Source organism: Enhydra lutris, unplaced genomic scaffold (genome assembly GCF_002288905.1).
Source record: "Enhydra lutris kenyoni isolate GAN:26980312 unplaced genomic scaffold, ASM228890v2 scaffoldscaffold8, whole genome shotgun sequence".
Classification (NCBI taxonomy): Eukaryota; Metazoa; Chordata; class Mammalia; order Carnivora; family Mustelidae; genus Enhydra; species Enhydra lutris.
In genome coordinates, this window is record NW_019154092.1 from 22,167,995 (window position 1) to 22,195,665 (window position 27,671).

The 27,671-nt window shown below is 39.2% G+C and overlaps 1 protein-coding gene across 1 annotated transcript in view; it reads right to left on the minus strand.

Moving 5' to 3' along the window:
- LOC111142738 (carbohydrate sulfotransferase 9) overlaps window positions 1-27,671 on the minus strand; it is a 185,935-nt gene that overhangs the window by 115,174 nt on the left and 43,090 nt on the right. The window contains 1 exon segment of the mRNA XM_022496030.1: window positions 9,225-9,263. Coding sequence (XP_022351738.1) covers window positions 9,225-9,263 — 39 coding nt within the window.

The following is a 27,671-nucleotide window of genomic DNA, read 5'->3' on the forward strand; positions in this document are numbered from 1 at the left end:
TCCAATAAGGCAAAGTGTTCCAGGCATGGACCAGCGGAATCCTCTGCTCCTTTAAATGGTTCAAATGGAAGCCAAGACAGGGATGATCACATCGAATAAAATTTATATATGCTATCTGGAATCAATAATGTATGAATTCATGGCCATTCATTAGCCCCTCAGTATGAATTAGTTGGCCAGGTTACGCAGCAGCTTCTGGTCCTCTGGTGCTGATATTTCCGACACTGTGTTCACCGCACCCCCACCCTCCACTTCTCTAACTAAGGCTCCGCCCCTTTCAGAATTCCTCCACTCAGGTCATAACCTCATTTCTGGGGTAAGCTGTCTTCAGGGGCTTTTTGCTTCCTTACAGCGTCATGGCTTCTCTCCTGCCCTGCCAATCCTCTTATCTGGGAATTTGCAGTGAAATAATAGGACAGTTTATATGATCGATTCCTGTATTACTCAGCTCAAATGACTTACATTCACTTTAGAAGGTTTTCAGTTACACAGTGTACAAGTATATCATTTACAGTTGATTAAAATGTTTGTGGTCATTTCAAAAAAAAAAAAAGTTGGGCATCTGTTCCTTGGTTAGAAATACAAGTTCATTGTTTTCTCTGTGGGAAAATCAGGCATGACTTAAGACTCCTTTCAGAAGAAAACCTAAGGATCAGCTATATTCAATTCCTGGGGATATTTTTTAATCCTTTGCCATTTTTAGCTAATCAAAGTATGCACATACTTTGAATGCATCATTCCCAAATCATGTCTGATTAAAGTGTAATTACTATGATACTGACTGATATACGTAGAATACACAGATACACATAGATACACGTGGAATGCCCTTTCACGCAACTTCCACAGGACATTCAAAGTAGCATGAGCCTGACTTTGGGGACCTAACTTTGTGGTCTGTGCTGCCTGAATGAGCTCTATCCGCTCCTGAAAGTCCATTTGTATTTTGTTTTTAATTGGGAATTCCTTGTGGCTTTGTTTTTTTTTTTTTTTTTTTTTTTTACCAAAATATTTAAGATGAAAGCCTGAAGTAATTTTTGGCTAACAAAATTAGCAAACTCTTCTTCACTTTCTCACCCAAGTGAAAAGAACACATAGATGTTGTGCAAGAATCAACTCAGGTAAGTTTCGCCTTTTCAGTTATGCAAGGAGGAACAGCACATTAAGGTGAAATATTTATGATGCCCTTAGAGATAACAGGTCTCCCCCGCCACCTAAAGAAACCATGTTTCCAGTCTCTACTGTGTGCAAATACACCCAGCCCCAGATGCTGTAACAGCAATCCAAATTAAACAGGTGGAGAGAATTTCAGGGATACGTTTTCACATTTGCACTTTGTGTGGTTAGACATGGCGATTTCTCCTCCATTAGCTTCTAACCATTTCAGATTTGTTTAGTTTGCATCAAGGCACTGTTTTAAATGCAGTGTTATACAATAGAATTTAAGGTATTTTCGAAATAATGTGGCACAGCTGTGTGGTTATTCCCTCTCTATCATAAATTCGACTGGCTGGAAAATGAAGTTTGTTTAAAAATAACCTCTTCAGGACTTCTTTTAATGAACAGGCTGTATGTAAGTCTTCCATTTTGTGGGTGGAAAAATGCATCTAAGATACTTTATTTTGCTTAATAATAAATATTGTTGTGAAACCATAAACCCAGAGAAAATTGGTAATTTTTTTAAAAATAGAATTCATTAACATAGTTCAGAGAGCCAGTTCTTCAGGAAAGCTATTTAAAAAAGCAAACACACCCAGAGATGGATTGCCTGGGAGGCCAAAGCAGAAGATTGCTACCTTAGAACTGGAGGACTGATAAATATGAGACTTCATTTATCCCAACCTGGGCCATCTGCGGATAGAAGATGAAGAAGGAATATTCACTTATCTTTTCAGCAAAGCCCTAGCACCTCTGCTGGGCTGGGTGTGGGTCGCAGATCTGGATTCAAGTTTCAACTCTTGCTCTCTGTTCGCTAACCAAGTGACCTTGGCCAGATCTCACATGTGGGCGGTGGGAGCTGCTCTGGCTTTGCTGTGTGTGGCACAGACCACACCCAGCTGCACACTGTCATACAAATCAACCAACGCTGGTCTGTAATGTTTGCCAATTTCTGTGGTGTAAATGCTCTGGCTATAGCCAATTTAAGCCACATACATGACCTCACCTGATGCTGAACTTGGAAGAAAACCACACCCCCATTGTTTCCAAATGATCTCCCAGATAGTACCAGCTGGCTCCAGCAAGCCACTTCCTCGGTTCCATTTCTGGCTCTACCGGTTAGGATGGGGATGCTGAAGGCAAGTGAATTGACTTCCCTACGTCTCAGTTTTCTAATTTTTAAAATGTTGACCATACACAACCCTTATAAGCTCGTTTTGAGGGTCCAATAGAAGGGACCGCGCCCAGAGCCAGAAAGGTTTTCCATAAACATCAGTTTCCTAACTTGATGATTTCATGATTATGTCTCTGTTTCCTTGCCTTCCCCCCACTTGACAAACTCTCTGAGAGAACAAGTCTGCATTTGTGCTCATTTGTTTATAACTCCCTCATTCAGCCCATGAGGGAGCCCAATGCTCTCTACATTCCATTTCAGATCTCCTGAAAAATCATTTCTTAGTGGTGACCAACATATTTTCCTCCAATTCCAATGGACATTTTTCAGTGCTTATATTATTTGGTTCCTCTGTGGCATTTGTTATGCTTGACCAATCCTTCCTTCTTCTGAAGCAAGAGGTACCACTCATCTCATTTCTTAGGCTGGAAATCGAAGAGTCATCCTCCTTTACCTTCTGTATCCAATCTAACAGGCCAATTCTATTTTGTAAATATATCTTCATTCTGTTTTCTCTAGCTCCCTCTCTAATGCCACTGTCTTAGTAAAGACCCCTTGGACCTACGACTTTTCATTCTTAAGTAATTAAAGTGGCATACCACCTGATTTCCCTGCTCCCACTGAATTCCCCTTCCAATCCATACTTCCTCTGGAAGGATTTCTAGAGAATGCAAATAGATTGTGTAATTCCTTGTACTTCATTATTTTCTGGTATCTACTGCATAAGGTCCCAACTCCATGGAATGGCAAAATGGTGCCTGTTGATTCTGGCTCATGCCAGCTTTTGTGGCCAAGTGCCCTGCCTTTTGTCTGCTTATAACTGTGATCTCATCTTATTAGTACCCTCAACAGGCCAAGCTTTTTCTTGTCTTTGTCTCTCTGGACAGCCAGCCCTTTCCCTTTTCCTTTTCTTTTCTTTTTTTTTAGTACGAGTAAGTATTTATTGATTATATTTTTCTAGGGTAAAAAGAAGTGAAAAAGGTCAGAATGTGTATTACAAAATTTTAGCAAATGGGAAAGGAAGTACCTAACACAGCAAAATCAACCATCACATAAGCATTCCCCTGTGATATGGTCACAAAAGTCCAAGAGGGCTCAGTCCCCTGTAGTTCAGAGATGAGGGAAAGGGATCAGGGAAAGAACAGAGAGGTACACACTCTTCTACCTGCCCTTCCATCTCTCCCTAAATAAATACAATATTTCACAGGAAGCTTTCATTTCCAGTAGTAAACATGCAAGGAGCTACATTTGTCCTTCTATTATTAAATAATATTGTGGCACTTTGACATGTTTCTTATACATGCATAAAGTTCCCGAGTGACTGGGATATGCTTCCCTTTCTTGGTCTTTTTTCTCTTTTTTTTTTTTTTAAATGTTCAGTTAGTCACTGTATAGTACATAATTAGTTTTTGATATAGTGTTCAATGATTCACTAGTTAAGTATAACAGCCGGTGCTCATCACAGCAGGTGCCCTCCTCAATACCCATCACTCTGTTACCCCCTCCCTCATCCTCCTCCCCTCTGAAACCCCCAGATTATTTCTCAGGATCCACAGTCTCTCATGGTTCATTTCCCTCTCTGATTTCTCCCTCTTCAGATTTCCCTCCTTTCCCCTATGGTCCTCCACGCTATTGCTTATGTTTCACATATGAGTGAAACCATATGATAATTGTCTTTCTCTGCTTGACTTATTTCACTTAACATAATCCCCTCCAGTTCCATCCATGTCAATGCAAATGGTGGGTATTCATCGTTTCTGATGGCTGAGTAATATTCCATTGTCTGTTTGTACCACATCTTCTTTATCCATTCATCTGTTGAAGGGCATCTTGGCTCCCTCCACAGTTTGGCTATTGTGGACATTGCTGCTGTGAACATTGGGGACGCATGTGCCCCTTAATTTCACTACATTTGTACCTTTGGGGTAAATACCTAGTAGTGCAATTGCTGGGTCATAAGTTTGCTTTATTCTTAACATCTTGGGGAACCTCCATACTGTTTTCCAGAGTGGCTGCACCAGCTTGCATTCCCACCAACGGTGTAAGAGGGGTCCCCTTTCTCCACATTCTAGCCAACATTTGCTGTTTCCTGTTTTGTTAAATTTTGCCATTCTAACTGATGTAAGGTGGCATCTCATTGTGGTTTTGATTTATATTTTCCTGATGGCTAGTGATTTTCACCATTTTTTCATGTGTCTGTTAGTCATTTGTATGTCTTTTTTGGAGAAGTGTCTGTTTATGTCTTCTGCCCATTTTTTGACTGGGTTATTAGTTTCTACCTGGTAAGCTCCAATTTCTTTAAGGATCAACTCAAGGCAACACCCCCCCCCCAACGATGTCTTCTTTGACACCCTCATGACAGTCAGTAGTTCTATAAAAAGCACTCTTCACACTGTATTATAATCATCTATTCATTTTTTCCCCAGCTGAAAGTGAATGAACTGAGGACATAAATGCTATATTTTATTCACCATAACATCTACAATATCAAGCACAAAGCCTGGATCACAAAAATGTTTAGCAAACAGAATGTACCAACTTACAATTGCTTAGTCGGATTTTTTCTCTGCCCATGTTGAGACACCAAATGAGATGGGTTCAAGTGAAGAGTTTTTTTTTTTAATTGAGATGTAATTAGCATAAAACATCATATTCATTTCAGGTGTATGGCATAATGATTTGATATTTATATACATTGAAAAATTATTACCATAAGTCTAGTTAACATCTGTCACTACACATTGTTATAATTATTTCCATTTTTTCTTATGAAAACTTTAAAGATCTACTCTGTTAGCAACATTCAAATACATAATACAGGATTATTGAGTAACTAGAGATTTTGTAAGCTATAAGTAAGTTAGGATGATACACATTTTCAGATTTGATTCTAACTGGAATAATGATTCTCATTATTCTTAAATGATGGGCTTTTTAATAATGATAATTTACTTAAATGTATTTGTCCCAACATGATTTGCCTGTTAACTCTGTAAGTTTAATGTTGGTCATCAATAATTAAAACAATAACAAATTAGGTCATCTCGTGCTTATTTTTGAGGGTATTTTTTTTTTCTGAAGTGTATAGGAATCAAGGCAAAAACCAATGCAAAAATAGTAATAGTATGTAGAAAAATGCTATATAAGAATCCATTTGAAAATCTGCATTTAATAAATGAGTAACATACAAGAAAGTGAACATGCTGTTACTATACGGATGGAAGAATTTATTAAGCATCTTTTTAAGTATTTTTTTTATCCTGAATGACTGCATGTTAAATCTGTGTTAAACGTTTTAAAACTGAGGTGCTATTGATGCTTTAGGACATTTCAAAGAAGGGAAAAGCACAGTCAAAAGTAAGCAAGAGACTGAGCTGCAAAGCAGACGTTCTACCATTTGCTGAATTTTTGTTAATAAATCTCATCTTTTGAGTTGAGAGAAAAATAACATTTCTCTTCTTTACCAGTAACTTTTTGCAAATAATGCAAATGAACAAAACCTCTCCAACTTTAGGGATGATCTAATGTCATAAATGGAAAGTATGCAACTTCATTTTAAAATACTCATTATCATCTCTATCTATAAGTCCAATTCTCTGGCCCACAGGGACTGTTCTTTAATTAATACTTGACTAGAGTTGAAAATGTTTTCCTTCTCTAAAATTTTGGAACAATATATATTTAACAGATGGTGTCTCCATAGTCTACCTTAGTAAGACTTCTAATTAGTACATCTTTTCTAAACAAAGATTTATGAAGCACCTTTCTCTGTGAGAATTCTTCTTTATATTTTTTGCTGTATTTTTTTTTAATACCAAAGGATCCAAAAAGGGGTCTTTTTTCTGATAAGTTAAAATTCTTCAAATTAAATGGAGTTTTATATAAAATCTGTGGAATACACCTGGTCATTTTTCCCTATTTTTCTGGTAAGAAGATTGGGTCCTTGAGAAGATCAAGGGCAAATAGATAATTGATGATATGGGGGACTTGCCTCTTGATATTTTGCCTCTTTATCATCATGTCAGCATGTATTTTTAAAGTTCTTTACCAAATAGCCAAATTCAGCTTTGATCTTGCTGGCCATTTTATATGAATTCGAGACAGGTTTCTGGGCTCAGTATTGAGACATATGCTTTGACTTATTTTTCCAAAATGGATAATATTATCAGGTTATGCATATTTTCTTGGGACTTATTCCTGGTTTATCAAGAAGAGCATCATATTTGAAACTACAGCCAGGATTTCAATCAGGGTCAAAGAACTTTCTCCCCAAAGGAACTTAAATTGACCATAGGATAATATTATTCTATAGTCTTAGCCCCATTAGCTGTATGCTTTCTTGAGCAACTCACCAAAATAACTTAGTTGAAGCTCTGGAACATGATTCACTCAGTTGTATAATGAAATGTGAGCCATTTAGGTGTGTGTGTGTGTGTGTGTGTGAGAGAGAGAGAGAGAGAGAGAGAGAGAGAGTGTTGATCCAGAAACATATAGCAGAGCCATTTCAAAAAGTAATAATGGTAGATAGAATCACAGACACAAAATTGGAAAGCACTTTAGGAATGATCAGACTCTTTGTGAATCTCTCATCACCCTTCCTTACAGGTGATGGCTCAACCTGCATACACTTTTACTAACATAATCTCATTTTCTCCAGTCCTGGAGAGGTTCCCTTGTTAGGAAGTTATTTTTTATTCTGAATAAAAACTTACCTGTAGCTTTCATCTTAGTCCAAGATCCCATAAACAAAGAATTAACCAATCTTAACCAAGCAAAAAGTGAGGGTCCTGGAAGTTCCTGTTTCAATGGGTAATATTTTTGTCTACTATATTTTCTTTCTATATTCTTTGGTTCCCATCATGATTCATGCCACAAGATGGCTTAGACTGAATGGGTCCACAAACGAATACTGATCTCCCCAGCTTGGAGACGGATCTGCTGCTATCAACCAGAGGGTGTGGGAGCATGGTCTAATTTGGCATGCAGGACATAGAATCTGAACAGAATGAACAACAAGCAATAAAAAGAAGTCCTGGCAGGACCTCAGAAGCAGGGATGCCCATGACATTCTTGACATCTAAAGATACATCTATTCAGATGAGCATCACAAATTGAAGGTAATGATATTTATGGCTACTTTGGCAAAGGTTAGATCCCAACCTTTAGAAAACTCAGACTATTCTTCACAAATACAGATTTTGTGGGGACTGAGTTTGTATTCTTTGAAATTATGAGTCTCAAAATTTCCCCACTAATGTGAGCCCTGTCCATTAGCTGTCTCTGACTTCACTTTCTCGTGGAAAGTTTCTTTCACATTCTCATAAAAATCAGACACACTGACAACTGTGAATCAGTTGAGGGAGATTAGCTCCATTTTAATAAAAGGAGTTTCCTCATAACCCTGGTGACTAGGGTGCCCTGCAAAGATCTTGTTGCCTTAAAAAGATTTTCCGATAGTTGAAAAATATTATTTTAAGCTAGAAATTCAATACAGTATCAAAGTGACTAGCACTTTGATTTGAAAAGAAAGGTTAGGATGATGAGAGCTGGGACAGAACGAGTCAAGGAACTAGAGTTCTTGTCCTGCCTTTGTCTTTAGACCTTTGTGTCACCTTTGGTCACACAGAATATTAGAATCCATGAATACAAAGGGAACTTAAAGAGGCATCTGGTTTACCACTGTGGCTAATTTAGCTTTCTCTCAAACTATAAAGTTTCTTTAACCCAGTACCTATAGGATCATAACATCAGCATTTTAGAAACAATATAAATAATCTTTCCCCAAGGAGCAATTATGGAGGTGATCACATCTGTGAGGAGGACAGATATTTTCTTGCCTTCACATTTTTTCTTTTTTGTATTAATGATCAGGCTTTAAAAGAATGCAAAAAACATTTAAGAGCAAAGTCGTACAGGTAGTACATTGCTCAGTTGTCTGTGATGATTACTAAGGTTGGGAAAGAGAAAAGGGACAGGGGAGTAGGTTGTTTACACAGTTTTTGATTAATTCAGATTTTATCTTTTACTGAATCCAAAAATTACAAACAAACAAATTTTGTCTTGCTATGAGACAAAAAAAATGCAGTGAAGAGAGTGGTCAGGAACAATGTATTTTTTTGTGGGCAGCTCTCACATATCATAGAATAATGGGGTAGATACTTGGGAAAGGTGGTGGGCACAGGTGTATATGCCAAATTAGAATTCTCTAAGATTACTGGCAATTTTAAGGCACTAGAAGCTGGAAGATTGCCCTTATGCAAAGATTTACTTGGTAAATGAAATTTTATCTTACCTCAGGACTTTCAGCTAAAAGCCAAGTAATAAAAATATGGAAATTTAAAAATTTGTTTTTGTATTAGTCAGCAGTATTGGACCCTACTATGTGCAATGGCACTATGTTAAAACATCATTCACTCTGGACATACACTAGAAGTTAGGAATAGAATAATTCTTAAAATGTAAAGATTCTTTTTGGTTAAGCAGTCAACACTGTCCTGGAAAACATCAACTCCACAAATGGTTTTAAGAAGAATAATTAAGATTCATAGATATTTGGGAAAATAAAATGTCAACTTTTATAACCTGAATTTTTTTTAACAACCTGAAATTTTTAAAGTTGGTGCTTGTAAGACTTACCTTTTAATAGGTAATGATGAAAAAAATCACCTTCTATCTTAACTTCTTTAGAACAGAATGATAGAATGAGGACATGATTGATGTGAAAGTGAAAAAGCTAAGTGTTTAAATTTAATTAATTTAATAACAATCAATTGTAGGACCATAAACTATTACTTTTTTAATATGAGTTTTTGAATATTAAACTGCAGATAGATTTTTTTAAAGGCAGAAGTAAAAACAGGAAATAATTGGAACTAATTAGCCCAAATCTTACCTGAAGTTGTTTTTTGTTCTCTTTTCTTCTCCACTCTCCCTGAAATGAGAAGTGGCAGGTCAGTTGCAGAGTGTGGGTCGATGAGAACAAGCTATAACTAAGAGGAAACTCCAGTTTATGGCAATTTCTAAACACAATCACTCTTTCGGCTGTGTCCAACATGCTTCTAGAGTTGACTGGGCAGAGGTGAAAGGGGTGAAAAATGCTCTCAAACCAGTTTATGCAAATCAAAAATAAAAGAGGACATCTTAAACATGCTATTAGGTTTTACAAATCTTGTTAGTAACAATAAACTTACAAGGTACAAATCCCCATAGAATGAACTTGGGGATAAACACCCAAATAAAATAAGACCAAGACCTCTTGCAACCTACTGGGGAAAATAAAGGACAGACAATACACTATGAAATGGGATGTGCCCCAAAGGTACAATATGTTTAAAGAATATGAGAAGATCGGGGTGCCTGGGTGGCTCAGTGGGTTAAAGACTCTGCCTTTGGCTCGGGTCATGATCCCAAGGTCCTGGGATCAAGCCCCACATCAGGCTCTCTGCTCAGCAGGGAGCCTGCTTCCTCCTCTCTCTCTCTCTCTCTGTCTGCCTCTCTGCCTACTTGTGATCTCTGTCTGTCAAATAAAATAAAATCTTAAAAAAATATGAGAATTTGAAGTGATTTTTAAGTAATTCAAAGGATGCCCATGAAGTTGTAAAGAAAATGTTATTTGATTTGGACCTTGAAAGATACATGGGATCTGGGAAATTTGAAATAGGGTAAGTATTGATTCTTGGGAAAAGAAATAGTATGGGGTATGTAGGACAAGACCTTCTGAGCAAGAGCCATGTTTAAAGCTTGCTTTGGGAACTGTAGTTTTGCTCAGGAGAAGGGCTATTCCAAGAGTTTAGATAAGAGGTAATGGACGGAGTATGACAATGGGAGTAGGGAGGTAGAAAGGTGGAACTTATAAGACCCAGGGTCTTACAAAATGTAAAGTACAAGGGAAAAGGAAAGGTCAAGATGAAGGTTTCATGGGTGACTTTGGACATGATGATTCAATCTGGGGAAATGGTAAAATGTGTTGGGGGCATGGGGACAACAAGTTCAGTTTAAGACTTAACTGAGTTTTAGGTGTTACAGCAATGTGGATCTTGGGAGAGAGATCAGAATCGAAATTACAATGTAGAGAAGGTTTGTTTTGAGAAGATGGCTGGGGCTGAGGCGGGGAATGAGAACATAAAGGCAGGCAGCACAAAGGGCTGGGCTGAGAAGAGTGGATAAGAGAACAAAAATGCTCCTTCTAAAACTGTGACATAGGACCATGAGAAAACAGAAGCAGCAGAGTTCCACAAAGCACAGAGTCACGTGCCACAGATAATGTGAGGAAGTAGGGTGGGCACCCACAGCTTCTGATCTGGTGGGTTCACACGGTTGTTGCTATATTGAGAGAGAGAAGGTTTAGCAGAGCAAGGGTGGGGAACACAAGAGACACTGTGTGAGCCTCAAGAGTAGCGAGTGGTGAGGAAGATGGGGTTGAGGAAATGGCTTCTTGTTCAGGAAATTTGGAAGCATGCCAATGAATGAGACAGAGCAACAGTCTAAGTGGGAGCAAACCCCACATTTCTGCTAGGCTATGGGCCACCTCAGTGTGGTTACAGGCTTAGATAAGAAACTCTGCACCAGGGCACAGGTATGTGGAAACACCACCGTGGAGGTGAGAGCCTTGGTTTTGTGATGGTTAAGTGTGGGTGCCCTTCTGGTCATCACATTCTTGTCAGCTTTCAACATTTCCCAGATGGAGCTAGTTACTGAGAGTCTATGCAACACATGCGAGCTGCATGTAAACTTTATTCAAGTTTCTCTACCAGCTCTTCCTGTCTTCTAAAATCTTAAAATATAGGGTGCAAAATGTACAACCTTTCTCTCATGCAGCCGCCAAATGCGTAGAATGCATTTAACTGTCATCTTGATTAAAGGCACATGCTGTTCATTTGGGTGATTTCTTGTTTGATACGATGTTTCAATAATTTAAACAGATAAAGGACATGAATAGTCCATTTAAAGTCTTTATTCATTACCGAGTGTGATGGGGTACCTCCTCATTTAAGTTTTTTTAATTAGGTAAGCCATTGTTTCCTATCTGATTATACATTTTGGTATACTAGATGCCTCAAGCATTTCTACAGATTTTAAAAAATGTTATTCAAGTCCTGAATTATAAAATGTTTAAAGACAAACATCTCCTTGTAATGTAAGAATGAATCGTAAGTCCTGAAAGTTGAGAATGAAAGTATTGGAGATTAATAATATGGTATGGTGGTGAGTCTCCAAGATGCTCCCAATGACCCCTGTCTTTCCTTCTCCTGATAACTGTGTCCTTAAGTGACCCCTCTCACACTGATTAAGACTAAACTTTTGTAATCAATAGGATTTTGTAGAAAGGATGGAATGTGACTCCCAAGGTTGGGTCTTAAGAACCCTGGTGACTCCCATCCTGCACTCTTGGATCACTCTTTCTGAGGGAAGTCAGATAATACATTACGGGGACACTCAAGGAGCCCTATGGAGAGGCCTACCTGATAAGGTACCCAGCTCCTGCCAACTGGCAAATCAATCAGTCTCCCTGACTTTCTCTCTATAAAGTGGGGATCAGAACCTGCTTATCTGGAGTGGGGTGGAAAATAACAAATTCCACATGCAGAACTAGCAGGAAATGGAAGAAATTCACACAAGATATTGGGGTTTGATGTTTCAGAAGGGAGGCTGGAAGGCATCGCTGTAGCCTTTTTTTCACTGAGACCTTAAACAGTCCTCTGTCCCTGTGTTACATGCATGGGCTCCGTAAACTGTAGAGTGCAATATAAATGTTACTGATTAGTTTTATTATGCTGTTAGTTGTGTTATAGGAATCAATTTAGATTTCTATTCTTAGTTACATATACATTAGACCGCAAATTAGAAAAACGAAAACTAGATAAATAAGACAATATGATATTGATTAAGGGACACAGAGAGTACACTGCTTAACTGGAGATGACCTCTATGCTTCTCACTGCGTCCCGTCATCTTGCTCTGAACGAGGGGGATCCTGTCCCTCATTCTCACAGTGTCCACCCTCATAGAAAGAGATGGTTAGGAGACCCATATTTCTAGCTCCAACCTCTATCAAGCTTTTAGGTCTCCTGGAAATCTCTATTTGTATTTTCTACTGCACTACAACACACACCCTTAACTTAAATCACTATATTTCCCTGCAAAACTGCTCATCTTTGGAGTTGTCCTTCAGTCGCTCAGGCCCCCAAACACAAAGCCTCAGAGTCACTGGCTTCTCCCCTTCACTCAACGCCCATGCCTAATGCAACCCTCAGACTACTCCATTCTTTTTCCACAGGGCCTTTGGAGCTATACTTTCCTTTTTTCACTGTCCCCGCCCTAGTTCACAAACGTGATATGAACTTTCTTCCTGGTGTTATTTCCTACATGGTCCTAAGTGACTTCGTTGATTTTAGAGATGACTTTTCTGTCCTTGAGTTGGATCACTACTAGAGATTTAAATCCACCTGCCCAAATGGGAAAATGATGACCCTGGATGATTTGGCCACAACCTACCTTCTCTACCCTCCCTCAAGCCCCATACATAACACTGACCAGTTATGCCAAAAATCCCACCTTTCATCCCAACGCCCTGTGCAAGCTGTTCCTGCTTCGTGGAATGTCCTGACATGTCAGTCCTGTCTATCAAAAATCTGTTCATCCTTCAGAGCTGAGTCAGATGCCAGCTCTTCTGGGAAGCTTTCTGCTTTGTGCCACCCCCAACTCTCCACTCCCTGCAGAATCACCCTTCTGCTATGCTTGTTCCCTTTATCTGAACCTCTGTCACAGTAGTGACCCCAGTGTTTGGCTCATAATTAGTTGCAAGTTTGTTTCCCCAACTGGACTGTGGCCTCCTTTAGGGTGAGAGATATGTGTACCCTATGACTCTCCCTCTCTACATGCCTCACAGAGCCTTGAACACAAACGCTTGGGACTCAGTCAACACACCCAGAGAGTTAAGAAATGCCCCAGCCTTCCTTAAAATGCTAGGGAACAGGAAGTAAATTTCAGTGCTGTTAACACTGAGTGCAAGTACAACCAAGAACAGAGCTTTTACCAGGTATTTACATTACAAGGGACACCCTGGAAAACTATTCTATTAGGAAAATGGGTGATAAAATAACAGAGAAGCTTTCGGAATAATGAACATGCATTTTTCCCTCATTGTGCTTTAATGGTTAAAGATTCTAGTTTATTTTTTATTTTATTTTTTTTAAAAACAAAACACTAACATATGGTTTGCACCTTACTTCTTTTTAAAGCTGGATGCACATTCCTCCCGTGAGAATAAAAATGGATGGTACTCTCATAAAAATGGAATTTGAAGGGTGAAACTTTTCTCCTGAGAAAATGTATTTAACTCAACATTAACAGTCCACCTGTCATGACCACTTATTTATATAAATCGAGCACTGATATTTTTAAAAGCTCTTTTAGACTTGAGGTTGTTGATATTTTTCCATGGAGGAACATTAAATATATATCAATTTATAGCACATTTCTCTACCTCAGTATGGAAGCAGTAGCTTAATCGCAATGGTTGCTTCTGATCTTTTAAAACCACAGGCACATAAATGGCAATCCAGTGATGTCTTGGCAATAATGAGGAGGGGTGTTTGTCTGGCAACTCAGTATTTTATGTCACTTCTAATGGAAAGGAAATTTTTTACATATTTGCATAAATATATACTTACGTCTAGTTTGTATGTGCACGTGTGTATGTACATGTATGTGCATATATTTACACGTACATATACGTGCATTACATTCGTGTATATGTGTACTGTATTTTTACACTCAGATATAGTCTTGTCTCTGAAATACACTCTTTCTTCTACCTGCTTCCGTCTTTGTATAATAAAGTCTGTCATGGAATCTTATCAAGCTTCTCACTGCACTACCAATTTCTCAGTAGCCAATTCTGAGTTTGCGTTCCCTCGCAGGCATTTTATCTGCCCTGCGCTGAGAGGTATGATTAATCACATCCCGTTGCTAGGATACCTGAGAATGTTCATTTATGTCCGATGTTGCTTTGGCAAAATGCACTATGAAGAAGGCATAGAATCATGACAAGGAAAATTACTGTGCACATGCCACTTACTTAAAAAAAGGTGTCAGGGTGGGGGGTGAAGGAGAGAAATGTAGCCACCAGATAATATAATGTTAACTCCCATGAATTTTTTCATATCATTTTTGTTTCACCTGGATTTAATGGAAAACAATGGCAATACTTCTGGATAATGAGAATCTGTAGCACTCCTATACTTTTGAGTTAACGGGAAAAGTAGAAGGTGGTACGGTTTTAATTCTGTTAACCTTACAGGGTCGAAGAGAGGAAGGGGTTTTAAGATTTACTGGCTTCAAATGCCTTAATTACAAACAAGGTTAATGAGGTTACAGTGCTGGTTGATTTGCAGAGCCCATCTAAAACCCAGGCCACCGCTGCCATGTTTAGCTATTTTAATGTGAGACTGAAAAACAAAGTAGTCCTCAGAATGTGCTTTCAGGTAAGAAGAAATGCTTTTATCAGTATCTTAAGAATTTATTGCTGATTTGGTTATGTACATACCAAAGATTCCTGCTTAGTGATTGTAATGAGAGAGAATATGAATATATAAAGTCCACCTAAAGGTAGTTTTCTTAATCAACCTCTTTCAATGGAAAAACAGCATGGTCTAGGAACAGGAACAGGGACTTTGGAGTTAGATGGACTGACTTCCCATCTTAGCCAAGGGAAACCTATGAGCTACAAGACTCTGGGATGAAGCATAGAGATCTCATTACAGACTTTTGGTTCTTCCGCTTCCCCCCCCCCCCCCCGCCATCTGGCCCCACTCTCTTCTCCTTCCCTTCCTTCTCTCTCTCTCTCTCTCTCTCTCTCTCATATGTGTGTGTGTGTGTGTGTGTACACAAGACATAGACATATGTAAGATGTCTTTCTCTTCACCTCTCTTTGATATTCCAACTGAAAACAGAAACAATTGGAGTTTTACTTTATCATTTCTAATTGATACTACCAGAGTGCTATTATTATAATCACGCTCAGAATAGTAGCTAATGTTCATTAAGCAATGTTTGTGTGCTTGTCATTGTTATCATAGAGATTAACTCATTTTGTTCTCACAGTTTGATGAAGCTTTCCAAATATGCCCATTTTTGGGTAAGAAAAGAGTAAAAATAGAAAAAAAATAGTAAAAAAAAGAGCAACTTTGCCAAATCATTTACTAAGTAACAATAAATGAGAGGACAAAAATTGTTGGGTCAGAGATTAGGGAGGAGTAAAAATTGGGATGTCTGCAAGTTACATATAACCCTAGGTTTTGAGGGTTGCCTGAGTAAATTATTTTGTTAAAAACAATTCAGCAGGGGCGCCTGGGTGGCTCAGTGGGTTAAAGCCTCTGCCTTTGGCCCAGGTCATGATCCCAGGGTCCTGGGATCGAGCCCCACATCAGGCTCTCTGCTCAGCAGGGAGCCTGCTTCCTCCTCTCTCTCTCTGCCTGCCTCTCTGCCTGCTTGTGATCTCTATCTATCAAATAAATAAATAAAATCTTTAAAAAAAAAAAAAAAACAATTCAGCAATTTTTACTCACTGTTTATTTTTTATCAAACGATTTGTTAGAAGGACTCAATGGCTTATTCCAACTGCTAAGTATCCAATCACAATGTTTCAGGAGTAGAATGTCAAAAGACCTTCACACTTTGAATTTCTTTTTGGTAGTTTAGTGCTTATTTAGTAACTTAACAATGAATTGGGCCCTCTAAATGCCACCTAAATATTATTTAATTAAATCTTTGGAATAATTCCATGGAATAGATGGTAATTACTTCCATTTGCCAGTAGAGAAAGGAGGCTTGGAATTTTTTTTTTTTTTTTTTTGTAATGGTCACAAGATTCTGATGAGTGAATGGCAGGGTTGGAGTATGAGCAGGGAGATTTTTACCTTTTCCGAGATTTTTACCTTTTACCTTGGCTGTGGTGATGAGGGCAGTTCCGTGGAGTGGTGAAGAGCTCAGGTCTTGCCACTTAAATCAACGTGGGGTATTGGGCACATCATCTAACCTCTCTAAATCACACTGTATTTATCAGGAAACGAGGTTAAGAATAGTTCCCACTTGACAGGGTCATTGTGAGGGTTACATAAAATGATGTGTTTAATAATAATCCTAAATATTTGGAGTATATGGTGCAGTCACATTTCACACCTCAGTGCTTAGGACAAAGCGACACAGAGTACTTCTAGGTACTTCTCTTTCTAAACATACCATGTCAGGTGGTTCCTAGTAACATATGATAATACTTCATATACTCAAGGTCAATGGCTACATTTATACAAATATTATAAAGTTCAGGCTCTGAGAGTTTCTTGACAGGTTTACCATAACATCTCTCTTGCCTTCGCTTAGAATTTTTAAGAAGGAAGTGGCTTTGCTTTTAGAAAATTCCTTTCTTTTCTCTTTCATTTCCTCTTTTCAAATACAACTTGGTTTGATGAAACACAATTTACACTGCAAACCTCTCTCTGATTATGAGTGAAGCTGATATGATCTTAGAATCCAGGGTTTGGGGTTTGAATTCTCGTCTGTACTTTGTAGGGAGCAGCAGCTATGGAATTGTCCACAGCTGATACATTCGAAATAGAAAGGGAGAGCTCTTCTAGAAATCATGAGATCTCATTGCCAGTACTTACTTCTTGCAACAAATGGAAGGACCCTGAATAAGTAACTCAACTCTTCCAAGATCCAATAGTCCTTTGAGTTACATAGCACAGCAGACACTAGGCTCGTAAAGAAATCATATAAACAGGGCTGTGAGGGGATTGTAAGTCCTGCAGAGCAGGAACAGAGGAGTAGAACAGGGCCAATTTAAAGACCAGTTGGTCTAAAGTGGTCTACAGAAGACTGTAGAAGTTGCATAGTTTCTGTTTGGTCAACAATACGAAAAGGCTGTGCGTTTATTTGATCACTCATGCCTGGATTTATGCTGTTGTTGAAATGGGCCTGGCCTCAGCAGACCACAGGGACAAGCTTCTGTATGGTTGTGGATCCTCACCCCCTCCTGCAGGTTTAGATAAACTCCATTTGCTCTCCTGTCTGCTTCTATTTGGTCAGTTGATACGCTGCGAGGATGCTTCTGCAGAGATCCATTACGAGCACAGTGCACGCTGTGAGCTCCAGACCGTGTGTACTGAGCTACGGAGACCAGCCCTTCAGAAACATAGCACTACAGCTACAGCTAGGCCTCCAAGGTTGACCATCTGCCTTGGCAGACCTGACACTCCATCTGCACTCCCCAGCCTTGGGGTCTGCCATCCGTCCTCGCAAGTAGAAAGCCTACGAGGAACCGAATGCTCAAAGGTTTTTCCTGCGCTGACCCCTCTGCAAAGACATGGTAAAACCAGTATGAGAAACAGCAGTTTTACGTTGTCTTGGAAAGTCTCAAGCACAGAATTTCTTCCCACTTAGATCCACCTGACAAGCACATAATTAATGTGACAAGCAAATGCTCCTTTCAGATTCCCCACATTGGCCTGGGTGAATTAAATCTTAGAGCAAACCTTTTGATATTCAGGACCTCATTCTGGGGGAGTCATTTTTGGCAGAGAAGTTTTTTGGAAGACCTTTCGATGTTGAAGTCAGATTAGGGGAAAAAAAAAAAATGTGCAGTGACTGCCAGGCCTTAAATCTCTCTGCAAAATGGGAATGCTAGTTTTACTAACGTATACTTTACCTGCCGGCAAAAGCGGGGATGTCAATGTCTATATTTTCCATTGTGCAAGAGCATGTTTCTAGTAAGTTCAGTATGAATAATTATTTTCAAATGACATAATATTCTAGATGTCTCTTGAATGTTCATTATGCAAAAGAGATAGGAATGTATTATTTTGTAAAATAAAGAATCTTTTCATAACATTTATTCAATCCTGTGTTAGAAAAAAAAATGACCATATGTTAAGAGGTGGAGTTGAATTCCCCTCCTGCTGAATCTGCCCAGGCCTTACTAACTTGCATAACAAATTGAATATGCTAGAAATGCCACGTTTTATGCATTGAGACCATCTGGGCCTTGAGAATCAGGAAGCTTCTGTTCCCTGGGTCTTTGACTACTTGCTCTGGGAGAGGCTGGTCACAATGTTAGAAGCCAGACCACCCTGAGACCACCATGCTGTGAGGAAGCTCAAGCTAGCCACACACGGAGGCCACATGGAAAGAGCTTCCTGAACTGTACAAGGCCAGCAACTAGCTGTTTTTGCCATCCCAACCTGCTTGCCAGATGTGTGGGAATGAAGAAACATTTGGAAGTGGATCCTTCCGCTCCAGCCACCTCAGCAGATGCCATGTGGATTAGGGACCAACTGCTTGGCTGAACCCTTTCCAAATTCCTAACCCATAAAACCACAAGCAAAATAAATGTCTGTTTTATATCATTAAGTTTTGGCGAACATCCATGTGCAGCAAGAGAGAGTAAAAACAACTTCTCTTTCTGTTTTCGTTATGAGAATATTTACTGATATATCTATCAATATATACCAATGCTTATTACTATTCCTGCCCCCTCCCCCAGGAATGCACAGCTCTCCTCGATTCTTTCTTTCCTGAGATGGCTTGATCAACTATACCCATAAATATGTTCTATCACCCAACATTTTAGTATGTACACGTATTCCATTGCATGAAAAAGAGTAAAATCTGTTATTATCAGGAGTGTGGTTTAAGCACAATCTATGCAGATTAATACACATTTTGAATTTCTAAGAGTGTTACACTATCAACCTATTTCCAGGTAACCAGTCAAAAGGAAAGGAAGCAGAATCTCGCCATTGAACAAGCATCTTAAGACTTGTAAACCATCTACGGGAGCACCCACTGGAAACAACAACATGTAAATCTTCACCCAGGCTTCAAAAAGCTCGTGGCTTATGGTTAGGATGATAGAGAAGCCCTCTGAACTGAAACATGGAGAAGATTCAATAGCAATTTCGGCCGAATAATTAAAATTTACTTTATTTTCCCTAGGTAGATTTACTTTTAAAAGATAAATTATCAGAATCTACATTGAATGAAGAGTATTCATATTACTTAGGGTTAATTTTCTGTAGGACAGCAACAAGGGGAAACATTTCATTATAGAAGGTAATGATATGAGTCCAATCAGAATCTGTGCTTGTGAAGTCAGAATTTGTTCACTTTAAATGGCAATCTATTTGGCTAACAGACACACAGTCCTGCCCGGCTTTTCATCTGGAGGAAATAACCACATTTCATTGCTCTTTCTGCCATGCTCTTAATCATCGCCTCATTAGCTCATGGAGAAAGCTTATGGAGGCCAGAGGTGAGCTGGATTTTATTCTTTGAGATGTCAGCATGGTTTTCATTTCCACTAGCCCTAAGTTTTTCTTTTCTTTTCTTTTCTTTTCTTTTTTAATCTTTAAAAAATTCCCATCGTACTCATTTTTTCCTTCACATTGACCAGCATCAAAGGCTTGGGCCTTAGACAGTCGGAGAAGCTCGTATTTCACGGGCTGAAGGAAGAAAATAAGGAAAGTGTGCTTAGATCAGTGGATATTGATTGACTGCTTTTAGGCATTGCCATGTTCTTTGTAACCTTGTAAAACTATCCTCTGAAAATCTGGTTGACTCCCTGAGTTTCCTAGAAAAGTTAATTATCTAATACATTTTATGTGTAGAAGGGGCTCAATGACATTCATTTGGATACTTAGGAGAAAGCAAAAAGCAAATGTTGCTGAGGGCCTGTTACCGGGCAGGTGGAAAAGGAGGCTTGCAAAGAGTCAATGAGAAATTCACAGTCAAGGGCAGGGCTGTAGAGGAGTCTGCAGATTGGTTCAAAGGATGAGGCCTCCAGTGGCAGCTGGAAGGGGGTCTTCATCTCAAAACAGAGACAGAGTGGGAGATACTCAGGAAAGAAGAGAAATAAAGATCTGAACACCTAAGGCAATACAGAGTTCTCCGGCCAAATCTTTTACTGGTGTTCAGCGTGAGATGCTGATTTCAGAAAAAACAAAGCAGAGAGAAGCTCCTTGGGATACAACCCTCCCAAAAGATGGGAAGCGGAGCACTGCCACGGGGGTAGGGGTGTGGGGGTGGGGGGAGCACCGTGGTCAGCCACTGGACGCTTACTTAGATGCTGAGATTTGCACCAACCTGAGTCTGGCATTTCCCAGGAGAGGGAGCAACTTCCTAGCTTTATTGGCCGTGGCAGACATAGCTGAGTGCCTACCCTATGGTCATTTCTCCTCTCATTCCATGGTGGTACCCGACACTCCTCTCCCAAGACACCGATGAAATATGACTGATGCAAGCCAGTCACTGTGGTCCCATTCCCTTGCTTGAGGTGGTGGTTTGACATTTCTGGCTAATGACATGAATTCTGTGGGAGAATTTCGTCAGAACGTTTTCCTTGCCAATCAAAAGAGACAGATGGGAAAAAAAAAATCTCCTTTTTCTTTCAGTGGATGTAGTCACATCTGGGGATGATGCCTGGAACATGAGCATGTAGCCAAGATACTGGAAGGGTGACGGAAGGGCGCACACTTCAGGAGAATGTCACTGAGGCTCCAAGCTCCCATGGACCCACCCCACCATAGGGTTCCCTGTTATGGGTTGTTTATCCCTCCCACCCCCAACTCTTTTTAAAAGCTAGACCTTTTAGTCACTTGTAGCTGAAAGCATCCGATATTCCACACAGTCTAACTGCAAAATAAATATTACGCCAAATAAATAAATACTATGTCAAATAAACTGAGAATGTTAAATAATTATTTAGCTCAATGTGCTATGCTAAACTAAAAATTAAGCCTGAAGGAAAGAGCCTTACCTTTAAGATGGCCCCAGGAACTATGCGGTCTAGACTATTCGCCAGCCAGGGGCTGCATTTAGAAGGTCCACTCTTCCCATCTTCCAGACACATCCCCTCCACCTAGAGGGAGGAGGGCCACGGTGTTTGCCCTTTCTTACCTAGACCATGCACTGAGTACCTGGGATACCAGAATTCCCTGGCCAATCAGCCCCAAGGCCGGGCAGGGTCTACATGGGCCTTCTTCCCAGATCAGATCTCAAGATATGGGTACACCGGAACAGCCTGCATCATCTGTCGGGGGCATTACAGGGTGTGCAAAGGATGCCTGGGGCTTGGATGTGTGTGCAGATGGGTTCCAGTGCGTGTACATGAAGCTCCTCACAGTGCAGGAGGGGACATGATGGAGGTAGAAAGGAAAGGTGGCCTCTACTGGTTCTCTTGCCCCAAGCCCAGCAACTACAGGGCAGGTCCGTCATGACACAGACACCAAAGGCTGTTACTCTAAGGATGCCTTATATATATATATATATATATATATATATATATATATATATATATTATACGCATGCCTATATTGCCTCACAGGATTCTCACGCTAGTCAAAGGAAAGGAAGGGAGAGGTATTTTATCCACAGTTTATAAATGAGAAAACAACAGAAGCTCAGAAAGGTGACCTCGCCCAAGATAACCCAGGAAGTGTTAGATCCTGGATTTGAACCCAGAACTTTCAAGTATCTCATTGTTTACCACATATATTTCCTAGATTTTCTGTGATGGCAGCTTATTTTCTGTATGAAATTGAGAGACAGAGATTGATTTAAGTTCTCCTTTTTCTTTGTGCCATCTCCAGTTTCCTACCTCAAAAACACTTAGCAATGCTTACTCTAAAGAGGCGAAATATAAATAAAATTCAATCAAATTTCTTTATAAGTGAATCATTGTTAAACTTATTCGTAGAGTAAAAAATTGAAAAACTCTAAATAAAATACTATACTGTCATAAAGTAAATAAAATGGGTCAGGGTTAGCCTTTCTTCCTCTTATGGTATTATAGGATACAGATGATCCACTGTCATTTGTAAAAAATGTTCTCTGAAGTCTTCCAGAAATGGGTCAATTCTATTCTTTTTCCTTTGTTGTGCAAAATACAAGGTTTTTTTTTTACATAAAATTATCTGAACTGCCTGTGTAGATAGCCCCAATCTGTCACTTTGATTTTAAATTCCCTAATTCACTATTTGCTACAGATTTAAAAAAAAAATTATGAGGTGATTTGCATATATATAGATATATATATATATTTTTAAATTTCAGCTTTGTCCTTCAGTTGAAACAACTGAAGTGTTTCAATATGAGTGAGGGTGGGAGGAGGGAGGAGGGGGGCCAGAAGGGTTATAGACCCTCACAGCATTGCTTTCCATTTTTTCTGGGGTAGCTCTGGAAGGAGGCAATGTCAATCTCACATGCATATGACCCATTTACACAGCCAGGAACACCTAAGAGATTTCTTCCATAACCCTGAAAATCTAGGGGATACTCTTTCCTTTCCTTGATATATTATATATATATATATATATATATACATTTTAAACTGTTGTGACATGGCCAAATATTTTGGAAAGAAAACCAAGACTGAGTGTTAATAGGCAGGTTGATCTTACTTCTTGAGAAGCTGGTAGGAAATCCTAGAAAAGTGAGACTAGATATATACAGAAAAGAGTCATTTCAAAGGGTGAAGAATAATGTTACAAAATCGAGATCACACAGTTAGAGTAGCTAAGCCTTACAGTGGAAAAAAAAAAATGTAGGTTATTAGCTTTGTCATCATTTTCACCGAGTCAGCATGATCGAGTTCCCGGTTGCTATCTCTGGCTTCCAGCAGTATCTACCCATTCAGACACCACCATGATTAACGCAGGCACATAGCACTCTGTTGCCTACTATTCAGAGCAGGGACGTGTGTGTGTGTGTGTGTGTGTGTGTGTGTGTGTGTGTATGAGACAGAGAGAGAGAGAGAAAGAGCGAGAGAGGGAGAGAGGAAGAGAGATGGAAAGTACTATTTGGGCTTTAAACAAAACAGCAAGGTTATCTTCAACTCAAGATAGTTCAAAATCTAGATTTTGTTCTTGGCATCCAAATGACGCCCCCATGGGGTGAAATATGGTTGGTGCATATTTTCATTTTTTTGCCCTTTCAGAAATATTTGACAGAATTTCATGTGACACTGTAAACATTTGAAAGAGGTACAGAATGTAGAAGTCTCTTCTGTTAAGCTCATCATGCCTCTGGTGTTGTTGGGCACCTTGTTCTCTGGCTAGCCCCCAGAGACTTTCACTTAATCCTGTATTCAGTAGGACACTGCTCGGGGGGAGGTTGGCACTCATTGGTACACACTTCACCCTACAATGCACACACAATTTGAAATAGATTGCCAGCAGCTCAGGGCGGGAGAAGAAGAGGCCAGACCTGCTGGGCTATTTGTCATCTCAAACATTTCAAGCACTGCATACCACCTCCCTACCAGGGACTGGGAATACGTATCCCCTGACAAGATGTTTAGTTTTGATTACATACGAATAAGGACTCTAAAAGTAAAAACTTGGAGGGAGAGAAAGAAGAGTCACCAGCTGAACTTTTCTTCCTGTGTTGAAGCGACAGAAAACTTTTCAATAAACATCTTAACATTTCATCCTGAAGCCTGTGTAATTCCATGTAATGGAATCAGAACACAAACATATTAAGGAAGTTTGCCTCTTAAGAACACTTCACAGCCAGGCTGACGTAGGTCTGTTTTCCAAGGAAAGCAAGGGTGTTTGGGTGTTGTTGTTGTTGTTTTAATTCTAAAAAACAAAGAATTTTAGATGTTATGTTTGTCATTCTATCTTTCATAACCACGATGTGAAAATAGATGTGTATTAATAGTACTAATGAGAAAGAAAATTTGTTATTAAAAACAAAACAAATGGTAGCAACTTTTCTGCCTTCTAAGGAAGTGGCAGAACGCCATCTCCAGGGAAAGTGGTTCTTTAGGAAAATTCCCTGGTGGCGTCAAAAGCGAGACTCCTGGGATAGTCTGAGGGAGTGTGGAAAAAAGGAAAGGTGGATTTTTTGGCATAATGAAATAAGAGGAAATGTGGAGCTGTTTTTTTTTTTTTAATTTCTTTTTATTTGAGAGGTTAAATGATCCTGAAAAAAAAGTAAAGGGAAAATGGTCTAAAAAGGGAGGAAGGGACCCAATGAATACAGGACTATGTGATCAGTTGGATCCTAAAGAAAGATACGGCCAATAAGAAATCTCATTTTAGGAAATGGCCAACAGATGTTTGGAACCACAATGACTACCTTCAATATTAAATTGCTCCCAATTCTGTATTGAGCTGAACCCCATTCTATTAGGCACCCCCAAACCAACAAAAATTGGTGAAGCACAATGATGTATGAGGCTGACCTATGAACCATATTTGGACTCATATAAGCTGGAGAGTGTTTTGTTCTGGAAGATAAAACATGGAGTAGGAGTAAGAATTTAGCATAAGTAGAAGAAATGGATGCTGAGACCACAAGAAATTATATGCCCCCTGGGGGACTGGGTAGTGAATACTGGACTTTATATTGGATGAGGAAAGAGTTTGTTCATTAAAATATTTAAATTGCATATTAAAATAATGGGTGCATATTAAATATTGCATATTAAAATAATGGGTGACTCAAGAAGATTTGGATCTGGGCAGAAAAATCTAAAGAAGAAAGCACTCCATAAGGCTGCCATTTGTATGTTTTGAGTACTAATTGTTAGGACTTAACATGGCCAAGTAAAAGGAAGGCCTGCGTTGAGATCCTCATTCTTTCCCTTTATAATGATATGATCTGGGCCAATTACCTCTTTTTTGTATTTCTATCTCTTCATGTTCAAGATGGAAGCAACAGGAAACTATTAGAGTTATAATAAAAATAAAAAGAAATGTTGAATATTATATTCTCAATAGATCTTAAATCTTAATTCACTACTTTCAAGCCCACAATAAAATAAAAATCAGTATGATTCTTTAAACCTGGTCCTTTAAACCTATTCTCCCCAATATGCCTAAATTATTCACACATCTACATTCATTATGTAGTGAAGTGCCTTAACTAGTTGGGATATCATAATCTCATGTAAATCTAGTTGTCTTTTTTCATCAATTATTCTCATTATATATTCCAAAATATTTAGATTTCTTATGTATATTTATTTGGTTATTTAAAAAGATAATTAAAGTCATTTCTAAAAAGATTAACTAAGTAAGCCTCATCAAACTTTGTAAATATCATGACTTCCAGGAAATCACCATGTTTAGTAAATATCTTCTAGGCTTGCTAAAGGTTATTTCTAATAAAGCCTTACATTTCTATAGTGGTTTCCGTTTCATGCATAAGATCTCAATTGGTCTTGATCCCCTGATTTTTTTTTTTTATTAAGACAGAATTTTCTACATTTAAAACCTTACACTCAAGTAGTAAGACCCAATTTTCTAATGACCTTCTTGAAAGTAAAGTGGTATCGTTTATCATTGCACTACCTGATCAATATTTTCATAGTCAAGCCTAAGTTTCAAATTCATATACTCACCTATGGGAAATGTGTGTAGTTGGTTATTTGGCTGGTAATCTGTACTGGCATGTTACCACAACAGACTTTTTTTTTTTTTTTTTTTTGAAATCCATTCAGTTCAATTTTGTTTAGAAGATTAAGCATCTCTTTGGAGAACAAAATACCTAGATCAAAACTGACATTGCATTAAATTTACAGGGCGATGCTTTCTGGTTTGGTAGTTATGCTTTAATAATATTTTGTGGCAGAACAACACACTACTGCCTGACATTTTCCTCCTCTTTAGAAATTTAAAAAGAAAGAAAGTAAAAGGAAATAAAAAGCTTTCCTGCCACAGGTCAAAGGAATTCAACTACTAACACAATTTTGTCAATTTCAAAAGAGGGGGACAGTACCCGTGATATTTCTTTTCCATTTATCTGTTTTAAGGAAGAAGTGGGATGTTCGAGAATTTCTAGCCTGACTCCCTATCTTCATTTTTCTATGGGCCCTAGGTACACCCCTATAAAAGCAGAATTTAGAAAGGGGTCATCACGTGGAGTTTTGGGATGTTAAATCTAACACATTTAGGTTGACCAGCCACTGGTAACTCTGGGAATACCTATCCAGATTTTAGTTTATTAAAGCCTCTTTGCCCCTTCATCATTTTATTGCTATGTCATGGTCTGGGTAATGAAACTCAACATGGACTTTTTTTTTATAATCTTTGAGCAAAAAAGCAGCAAGTTATAACTGTTGCACATTATAGGACTTTGGGGACTCTTCTTAAATGATGCAGTTTCCTCTCTCATACACATAGAAGACTCTCAGATGTCTCCTTGCCCCAATTTCACTGCCTACTCCTCTCTCTCCCAGACTCAATCATGTCCCTACAAGGGATAATAACGAAATGATGATAAAATCCAATGTGCAGGACAAATATTCTGCAGAAATTAATCTGGAGAAGATAAGAGGAATAAAGAGAGGCAGGGATAATTTCTTTATGAAATACACTTCCAATCATTTAATCCTTAAATGGTTCTTCACCAAAGGCAAGACTAATAAATGCCAAAGGGCTCCCTCTTAGCCGTTTCTTGGAAATATTTACCATAGTTGATGAAATGGTTTAAGTCAGTAAGAGAACATACATGATGCAGGTTGAAGTTGCTGGCCAGGGTGCTCACGCGTGTGACCTGTTATAAAAATACAGCCTCAACACTGTACCCCACAGATAGGCCAGGCCTGCTTGGCCAGATGTGCAGCCTCACTTGGATCCAAACCCAGAATGATGAGATTCAGGGGGGGTCTCACCAACCCATCCTAGCAGAGAGGGACAGCCCTTCTCCTAACAGATACAATGTGTTGCTCCAGCCCAAGCCTTGCCGGAAGACTCTAGTCCAGTTTCCGGACGTGAAGCAACTGATGGTATTAGTGGCTGGTAGTTTTCCCTAAGAAGAGTACTTACTGCTCTCTCTCTGTGTGAGAGGGTCAACCACACTCTGCTAAGATTCTGGCAACCCAAGGTATGGAGGACAAGTGCATTGTCATCACCTAGGAACTCATCGGATGTGAACCATCCCAGGTCACACTCCGAGAACTACTGAAGGCAAATCGTCATTTTAGCTAGATCTATTTCGCAGGCCCACTGAAGTCTGAGGACACTGGCCTAAGTCACGAGGTGAGTAATTCAGAAATAGCACCTGGACCTCTTGTCACTGGCAATGAGAACTCTGGGCTCGTAGGTGAATATCTAACTGGACAAGGAGCTAGAATTCACACCACCGTGTCTCACCATGTTCTGAGAAATCCAACCGGCAGTTACTTGGCAGGGACAGAGCATGAGTATTTGAAGGACATGGCTAGCCAGCTGGAGGGCAGACCTGGTTGAGAGATTTTCCATGATCTCCTCTGGACACTGCCACAGCGTGACAATATCACTGCTGGGTTAACGAGTCAGGCTGGCACCTGGGTACCAGG